This window comes from Microcaecilia unicolor, chromosome 1 (assembly GCF_901765095.1).
Source record: "Microcaecilia unicolor chromosome 1, aMicUni1.1, whole genome shotgun sequence".
NCBI classification, from domain to species: Eukaryota; Metazoa; Chordata; class Amphibia; order Gymnophiona; family Siphonopidae; genus Microcaecilia; species Microcaecilia unicolor.
In genome coordinates, this window is record NC_044031.1 from 216,999,005 (window position 1) to 217,009,227 (window position 10,223).

Consider the following 10,223-nt stretch of genomic DNA (forward strand, 5'->3'; position numbering starts at 1 on the left):
AATAGGGAGGGGAGGGGGCGTGGAAATCGGAGGAGGACCTAATGCAGCCAATATGAAGGGGAGGGGGCGTGGAAATTGAAGGAGGACGTAATGCAGCCAATAGGGAGGGAAGGAGGGGGCGTGGACATCAATGGGGGAGGGAGGATGGAGAAGAGAACCACCATGTACAAGGGCACAGCAGGAACGACGAAGTGGCCGAGGCAACTAAAAAAACCCGCAGCAGAAACCAAGCAGGGATCAAAAAACGTTCTGGGGCCAACAGAAAAAGGTAAACAGGTGTATTCACTCACAACACACACACACACACACACACACACACACACACACACAACAGCAGGAGTCAGCAGAAGGGGCGGAACAACAACATGTATGCGGGAAGGGGGGAGGGAGACCGGCACACGACTGAAAAATGAGCCTGCGTTTCAAACTGCTCTAACAACTGACTACAAGGAGACACTGAACCTCCACTGCCACACAGCTCCAACAACTGCCACACAGGAGACACTGAACCTCCACTGCCACACAGCTCCAACAACTGACTACAAGGAGACACTGAACCTCCACTGCCACACAGCTCCAACAACTGACTACAAGGAGACACTGAACCTCCACTGCCACACAGCTACAACAACTGACTACAGGGAGACACTGAACCTCCACTGCCACACAGCTCTAACAACTGACTACAAGGAGACACTGAACCTCCACTGACACACAGCTCCAACAACTGACTACAAGGAGACACTGAACCTCCACTGCCACACAGCTCCAACAACTGACTACAAGGAGACACTGAACCTCCACTGCCACACAGCTCTAACAACTGACTACAAGGAGACACTGAACCTCCACTGCCACACAGCTCCAACAACTGACTACAAGGAGACACTGAACCTCCACTGACACACAGCTCCAACAACTGACTACAAGGAGACACTGAACCTCCACTGCCACACAGCTCCAACAACTGACTACAAGGAGACACTGAACCTCCACTGCCACACAGCTCCAACAACTGAGTACAAGGAGACACTGAACCTCCACTGCCACACAGCTCCAACAACTGACTACAAGGAGACACTGAACCTCCACTGCCACACAGCTCCAACAACTGACTACAAGGAGACACTGAACCTCCACTGCCACACGGCTCCAACAACTGACTGCAAGGAGACACTGAACCTCCACTGCCACAAAGCTCCAACAACTGACTACAAGGAGACACTGAACCTCCACTGCCACACAGCTCCAACAACTGACTACAAGGAGACACTGAACCTCCACTGCCACACAGCTCCAACAACTGACTACAAGGAGACACTGAACCTCCACTGCCACACAGCTCTAACAACTGACTACGACACTGAAACTCCACTGACACACAGCTCCAACAACTGACTACAAGGAGACACTGAACCTCCACTGCCACAAAGCTCCAACAACTGACTACAAGGAGACACTGAACCTCCACTGCCACACAGCTCTAACAACTGACTACGACACTGACACTCCACTGACACACAGCTCCAACAACTGACTACAAGGAGACACTGAACCTCCACTGCCACAAAGCTCCGACAACTGACTACAAGGAGACACTGAACCTCCACTGCCACAAAGCTCCAACAACTGACTACAAGGAGACACTGAACCTCCACTGCCACACAGCTCCAACAACTGACTACAAGGAGACACTGAACCTCCACTGCCACACAGCTCCAACAACTGACTACAAGGAGACACTGAACCTCCACTGACACACAGCTCCAACAACTGACTACAAGGAGACACTGAACCTCCACGGACACACAGCTCCAACAACTGACTACAAGGAGACACTGAACCTCCACCGCCACACAGCTCCAACAACTGACTACAAGGAGACACTGAACCTCCACTGCCACACAGCTCCAACAACTGACTACAAGGAGACACTGAACCTCCACTGACACACAGTTCCAACAACTGACTACAAGGAGACACTGAACCTCCATTGACACACAGCTCCAACAACTGACTACAAGGAGACACTGAACCTCCACTGAGACAGGGAGTACTAACAGCTCACAAGCACTCTCTTTCACTCACTCACACACTCTCTCTCATTCACTCACTCACACACACACACAGAGACACCCAAGCACACACACACTAGCTGCTCACTCTCACACTCACTGTCTCTTTGGGAGGGCAGGGAACAGAGGACTGTGGCTTGACATGGGGTGAGGGAAGAGGACAGAGGAGGATTGCTGGACATGGGGGGAGGACAGGGGACAGAGCAGACTTGCTACACATGGAGGTGAAATTAAAAAAACTCGCCCGTTTTAACGGGCTTAACGGCTAGTCCTATATAATAAAACGCACCTCCAACATTCTGAAGCCGAGAAAGTGAAGCCTTCAAGCCTTGAAGCATTCCTGCAACATTCCGGAACTACGTGTCATCAATTGAGGAGATGGAGCCTTACAGAGTGCACAAATGCTTCAAGGCTTGAAGGCTTCACTTTCTCACACACACTCACTCTTTGTCTCTCACATACACTCTCTCTCACACACAGACTCACACTCTATCTCTCTCACTCATTCTCTCTCACATACACACTCCATCTCTCACTCACACACTCTCTCTCAAACATACAAACTCCGAGGAAAGGAGGGCATGGAACTCGGAGGAAGGGGGACCAAGAACTCGGAGGAGAGGAGAGAGAGGGAGGGAGGAAGGGAGGGGGGCCTGCACCTCGGACGGAAGGGGGGCCTGGAACTCGGAGCCCCACACACACACACTCACTCTCTGTCTCTCACATACACTCTATCTCTCTCTTTCACACACACTCACTCTCACACACACATACACTCCATCTCTCACACACACACACACACTCTCTCTCTCTCTCTCTCAAACATACACACTCCGAGGAAAACCTTGCTACGCCTGTTTCATTTGCGTCAGAAACGGGCCTGTTTTACTAGTATTCTACATCTATGTGAATACATTTCAGAACACCCATCCGGAGGCACCCATTTCCCCGCCCTTAACCATAACCTCTTTTGCCTGCGCGTGTTAGAAGTTTAGCACGCTTTGTTATAGAATACGCTTAGCGGGTTGTGCGTGTGAATTCTAATCAGTGCCAATTAGTGTTCATTATTGCTTGTTAAGAGCTGTTATCAACACTGATTAACTTAAGTCAATTAAGTTTCTGCACATTATTATAGAATCTGTGCTGAAAAAGGAGCGCTATATAGAATCTGGGGGAATATGTTATATTTATAAATCTCTGTGTATTCTCATTGTATATTTATGAGAATCCAACATAGCAGCTGGTTTAATTTTCCATTAATATTTTATTCTTGAGCATCAGAAGTATTTCAGAGGTTTTAACCTGTGACATCATATTTTTAATATTCATGAAAGCATACGTCTATAAATGGCGGGATTCTAAAACCAAGGAATGTTTTGTCGACTTTAGTGTGGGCAGTTCTTTGGATGCATTTTATGCTGACTTGCAGAGTCAAGATAAGAATGCATCATACCATCTACTCTCTGTAGGGACTGCTTTTAGAAGAAAGTATTGCTTTATATCTCAGTGTCATTCTATTATGGAGAAGTTGGTCAGTATGTGCACGGTTGAGATTTCTTTATTATACTTTCCACGATTACATTTAAGATATATATTAGGGGGGCGCATTACAAATAGCTTTTTGTTTTGAAGCATAGAGAGAGCAATTTTCATACAGGCACAGTCTGTTTAGAAGGGTTTTAGCCTATGATGTCATTTAATTCATATTTTTTAATGGAGGCTACCGGGTTTTTTTTTAGAATTGGTAAGGATTTTTAAACTGGATACTACTAGTGCTTTTACATGCTCATGATTGGCTAAAAAGCTTGCACATTCTATCAATCCAGAAACACCCAACATTACTGCTTATTTAAGAGTTTCGCAGCCATAGGTCAAAAATGCCAGGTTGAATGTTTCTTTCCAGAATCCCATTTAACTTAGCTGTAAGCAGGTAGTTCCGTATTACTGAAGCACTGCCCTGTAAAATACACTTACACAAGCTTGCTAATCAGTCTTCAAGGATGGAAGCTTTAAATGATTTTCATGCTACAACCAGACCTAAAAGAACAATACCTGCAGATATAAATGCTCAAGTCCATTACAGAATTTTAAAAACCAACAAAAGTGGAGTGGAGGAGTGGCCTAGTGGTTAGGGTGGTGGACTTTGGTCCTGGGGAACTGAGTTTGATTCCCAGCACAGGCAGCTCCTTGTGACTCTGGGCAAATCACTTAACCCTCCATTGCCCGCCGCATTGAGTCTGCCATAAGTGGGAAAGCGCGGGGTACAAATGTAACAAAAATAAAATATATCAAATTCTGTACTTTAAAGGCAACCAACATATGGCAAAAAGCAAGAGAGTATCCCTGTCCTATCTTTTTCTACCAGTAGGTAACTTGGTAGTTGTGTTTTAGTGTACTTGGATTTTTTCAGAAGGCATTTGACAAAATCCTTCATGAGAGACTCCATAAGAAACTAAAGTTATGGGATAGGAGGCCATGCCCTTTTGTGGCCTGGAAACTGGCTAAAAGTCAGGAAACAGAAAGTAGGACTAGTTATCCACATACAAAAGAGTCAGTAGTGGAGTGGCCCAAGTGTTTATTCTGGTGCTAGTACTGTTCAACGTATTCATATATGATCTAGAAAATAAGAGTAATGAGTGATGTGATCAAACCTGCAGATGAACACAAATATTCAGAGGGCTGGAAAAGGATCTTGTGAGATTTGGGAGACTGTGCAGCTGAATGGCAGATACATTTATTATAAGAAAATGCAAAGTGATACATATAGGGAAAAATAATCCCAACTACAGGTACAAAATGTGCTGGATTCTAAGTCAGGTGTTGCCATCTAAGAAAAACATCTTGGAGTCACTGTGGACAATACATTGAAATTCTCAGCCCAATGTGCCACCGCTGTCCCCCAAAAACCCAAACAGAATGCTAGGGATTGTTTGAAAAGGTTTGGAGAACAAAACTAATCCACCCTTTTACAAAGCTGCTCTAGTGGCTGCCGGTGCAGTAATGCTGACACAGTCCATTCAAAGTTAATGGGCTGTGTTGGCATTACCATACCAGCAGCTGATAGCGCAGCTTTGTAAAAGGGGGGTGTCACAAAACGCCTAGCACTCACCGGGGGCTAACCCTGAGGCCACCTAAAGGGTCCATCCCAGCACTGCTCAGGCCCACCTGCACCTGGGCACATGCTCTACACTGGCATCCCCCCCCCCCCCCCCCCAAGTTAATTCCCCGGTGGTTTCTAAGGACACTGGGGCCACAATCCCAGGAGTCCTACAATTCCTAGAAAGCACCCACAGACCAAGTACACAAACACCAGGATTCTTAGTCAGTCCAGGACAACAGAGCTAATAAACTAATAGGTTTTTTATCAGAACAAGGTAGAACAATGAACGGAGGAATAGGGTGAAATTAGTAAACAATAACCAGTAAATTAAACCGGTATCAACATAAAACTAACTAAACACTACTTGAGTAGTTCCTGGGAAGATTAGGAAAAATATAACTGCTGACAGGTTTGAACAGGATTTTAGTTTAGAGGCTCTTAGTCTCCACACTCCCTCTCTGAGACTAAAGATTTCCAGCAGATTCTTGCAGTATTTTGAACCTCAGGGCCGATCAGAGCCCAGGGCATTAACACTGAGGGGCCTCTGACCAACAGCCATGCAGGTTACTTTCCCTCAATGCTTAGGCAGGAAGAAACGGTCACTTCTGCAACAGCTTTACAAACAGAGAACAGACACCATCTGCTGGCCAAACAAGGGAAATGCACTAGGGAACAAAAAAGGCATGCATTCACATAAGAGCAAATCAGCCCTGAGCTGATTCTGAATATTTTTGTCATATAATAAATTGATATTTTTTTCTCTCTTATCGATCTGCTCTTTTGTTTTTCCACCATGCATTCACATAAGAAATCACAGACATAAGTCCCCTGTTTTGCCACAGGGAAGTAAGATAATTATTATGCCCCTGAATAGGTCTCTAGTACAATCGTACTCTGAGTTGGCATCAGTTATGCTCACCTTCATCTCACAACAGATATAGTGCAACTAGAAAGAGCTCACAGAAGAGCAACAACAAAAAGGGGATGGAACACCTCCATTCTGAAGAAAGACTAAACAAGTTAAAGAGCTTTAGCTTGGAGAAAATAAAAAACAACTGAGAGGGGATATGAAATAAGTTTATAAAATCATGGGTGGGGTGAAACAGTTAATGAGGGAATTTTTTAAACCTTTCAAACAACAGGACACTCCATAAGACTAACCACCAGAAGATATTAAACAAATTGTAGAAATTTTTTTTCATGCAATTAATAATTTAAATTGTGGGATGTCACTAGATGAGGTCAAGGTGTCCAACATTCTTTTAAACTCCACTACGTTAGTCAAGTTCCTGATTGATTTGGGAAAGACAATGATTATCCTTGGGAATGAGCTATGAAAATTAAGTCTCTCACTTTTTGTTATCTGCTGGGTACTTGTGACTTGGCCTGACCACTGTTGAGACAGGATGCTGGACTCGATGGACCTTGGCTTGACTCAGTGTTTTTTTTTTTCTTATGTTCTCAGCTGCAACAATATGAAGTGCCTCACAAAAGTCTTCATTTATTAAGGCATAAGCTTTCAAAAATGAGTTAATTTCCGCATCTGCTAAAGTGGGCTCTTGTTCTTGAAAGCTCATGCATGCCTCTATTGGGCAGACTGGATGGACTGTGCAGTTTTTTCATCAGCCACCATTGACTGTGGTCCTTATATGCCATCATTTACTGGGTTACAGTAAATAGGTTATTAGTCTGTAAGAGTCCTCCTGCCGATGCATCTTTGCTAAACCAGAGTCTAGTTCTCAACCTACTTTTGACAGTAATCTAAACACAAAGCCTACATAAACTGAGAAAAATCTCTTTGTTTTTGTTTTGCTGAGACTGAGAACCTGTACAGTAAGGGAGGAATAAACTAGTGATCAGGATGTAAATTGAAAAGCAAGGCTCAAATCCTATTGATGCTGCTTGTGACTGCAGGCAAAGTTATTTAACTCTCTGTTGCCTCTGGTACAAGTTTGGGGTCTGATTTACTCATGTTCATTAATGTGAGTTATGTAGATGGAGGGTAGTTTTATAAAAAGATACCTAAACTGAGTACGCAATATAATGCCTATTTTGTAAAGAAATATAGGTGCCTATAATTCTTTACAAAATAGGGGTGGACATTTAGTGCACTATTAATGCAATTATTTTTTTATTTCAACTATGATTAAATTTTTAAATCTTGATAAAAAAATTTAACTCCTGTCTGTTGCCCAGCATTGCTTTCTCTTCCTTGCCTATCCTTTTTCAGCTTGGCATATAGCAGAGGGAAGGCATCGGCGTAAGTAGCATGTGGGGATTGCTGCCGGAAACCCTATGAAGAGCCAGATAAAGGTTAAAATAAATGTGTGTGTGTGTGTGGGGGGGGGGGGGGGGGGGGGGGGAATGCTGGACTTCTGTACTGGAGGGGGGGGGGGTCAACAGCAGGAGAGGAGAGAAATGGGTGTCTGTGTATCAGGGGTAACAGGTAAAGCAACAGAAGGGCAGCTACTTGGGTGTATATACAGGGGATGGATACAGCGCGAGAGAATGGTAGGTACCCATAAGGAAGGGAGGGGGAGCATGTGGGAAGGAAGTGTCTTTCTGTAGTTTTTCATTCTTTTAGCAGGGTTAAAGAATTTTCATGCAGTGGGAATTTACCAGTACCAAGCCATCCAGTCCAGAGCCAGAGTCCAGTCCATGATTAATTTTGATAAAAATTTTTATTTCTTGCCCACCCCTAATTGAATAGCACTTTGTGAAGGATAACCAGCCACGCTAAGCATTTGTTCAAAAGGATGTTTGGGTCAACATGGAAAAAAAAAAAAAGAAAAGAAAAGCATGTGCCCAAAATGCATGCCATGATTAAGTGCGATTAATCGCACAATTAAAAGTTTTAATTGCATGGCTGATTGCGATCAAAATTTTCAATCACTGCCCACCTCTATAAAATACTACTATAAATCATGAGTAAAATGTACCACATGAACTTACACCAGCTCAGGAACAGATGTAAATATTTTATTTAATTTGGATTTTGCTCACACCTTTTTCAGTAGTAGCTCAAAGCGAGTTACATTCAGCTACACTGGATATTTCCCTGTCTCTGGAGGACTCACAATCTAAGGGGTCCTTTTACTAAGCCACGGTAAAAAAGTGGCCTGCGGTAGTGCAGGCGCATGTTTTGGGCGCACACTGGACCAGTTTTTACCGTGTATGCAAAAAAGGGCTTTTTTTAATGGGATGGGAAAAGGGCATTTGGTAAAACAAACCAGCATGTGCCTAAAACTGGCCTGATCCCTTAATGCCACCCATTGATCTAGTGGTAAGGGCGACCGTGCTACAAGCATGGTGACTGGTCAGCGCACACCAACTGCCGATTACCACCAGAAACTATGCGTGTGAGAGGAAATAAACAACTCATCCAGGCATTATGGGCCTGCGCCAAATCTAAAATTACCTCTGGGGGTGCGGAAGCCTCATTTAGGCACATGCTGCACGCGTGTAGCATCTAACGTGCCTTTGTAAAAGGGCCCCTAAGTTTGTACCTGCGACAATAGAGGGTTAAGTGTCTTGCCCAAGATCACACACACATATTTTATAAAGGTAGATGTATAAATCACAATTCTGCCCAAGCTTCACACAAGTGCGTAAGTATTGCTATACTGGGACAGAGAGAAGGTCCATCAAGTCCAGCATCTTGTTTCCAACAGTGGCCAATCCAGGTCACAAGTGCTTAGCCAGATCCCAAAACAGTACAATATATTTTATGCTGCTTATCCTAAAACACACCTGCACCAAAAATATATAAAGTACACTCGATCTTATCATCATATGTACTTTTATGTGTGCACTAAGTTATAAAATAACCCTCGAAGTAAATAAACTGTAATAACAATAATGAGGATTTCAGGTGTATTAAATCCCACTGATATGAATTCATATTAGCAAACCTAATCTTTTTACTGCACGGCTTCTGAGGAAGGAAAATATTAATTGCACCTGAATATAACTTGCTGCGAAGGCAAACTACTACTGAAAAGATGTGAACTAGATCTAATAACACCGCCCTATCTCCGTTAGGGACAGGATGATTTAATGACCACTACCAAAGCAGAAAAATTAAAACTCTCTTCTCCTCCTCCTCCGCGCCCCCCCCCCCCCCCCCCAAATAACCCTGTGACTTGTAAGCAGTGTGATTCTTCTAGCAAAAAAGGTACCGGTACTCAAATGCTAGGTCACCCTTCGGGAGTGGGGTGATCACTGAGAGACCCATCCCATCATAGCCAGGCCCCCTGCAACCAGTCACAGAATCTATGACAAGACAGAATTAGTGTGTAGACCCTGAGTTCTATCATTAAAACTAGGGGGTCCATGGTCAATTTTAGTAGATAATGGAAAGGTGCAGGTACTCAGTACCCCCAAATACTCCCTCAAAAACAGCCCTGCTTGTAAGACGTCTTTCTGTGCTGCCCCTATGGCTCAGACCCCGGGATGACAGCGTACCCCCAGGCCCATCTCACCTGCTCTCCTTCAGCTCCTGGAAGCAGGAGTCCACTGTCTTCAGGCGCAGGGCGCGCTTGGAGCGGGCGAAACGCATGTAGCTGACCACCTCGGTCTGGTGGTGCTCGTTCAGCCCCAGCTCGGCCTGCGGCGAAGATGAAAGAGAAAGAAACAAAGCCAGTAAGATTATATGAGGCGCTCCCGACCCTCTACACCGGGATGGGCCTGATTCCCTGCAAACACTGCGCCCGTTACCTACCATAATCGCAGGATCCGCGGCGCTTGAACGGGACTTGGCACCTGGGTAAATAAACAAGGAATTAAAATGAACCGGTTGCCATGGTAAAGCTAGACACGCGACCGGTTCTTACTTTCTTGTCATTGGCGCTCCGTTGGCACGTGAGGAGAAATGACGTAAAGGGAGAGATAGGGTGGGAGTAAAGGAGGTTTATGACAGGAGACGGCATGAGGGCTGCCTATCTGGCCCATTATGTGGGCTGAAGTGAAGGCAGTGGGTGGAGCTTGCTGCCATGTTGAGTGACCCAAATGCGCAGCTTTTGAAAACAATAGCAAACTTGGGAGGTTTA

At 44.8% G+C, this 10,223-nt stretch overlaps 1 protein-coding gene across 1 annotated transcript in view; it reads right to left on the minus strand.

Moving 5' to 3' along the window:
• The window catches only part of LZTFL1 (leucine zipper transcription factor like 1), a 66,826-nt gene extending 56,824 nt beyond the window's left edge, over window positions 1–10,002 (minus strand). The window contains exons 1-2 of the mRNA XM_030204336.1: window positions 9,896–10,002; window positions 9,657–9,781 (exon numbers count right to left, since the gene is read on the minus strand). Coding sequence (XP_030060196.1) covers window positions 9,657–9,781; window positions 9,896–9,898 — 128 coding nt within the window. The 5' untranslated portion in view covers window positions 9,899–10,002. The remainder of the gene's footprint in view (window positions 1–9,656; window positions 9,782–9,895) is intronic.
• Between the last annotated feature and the right edge of the window lie 221 nt (window positions 10,003–10,223).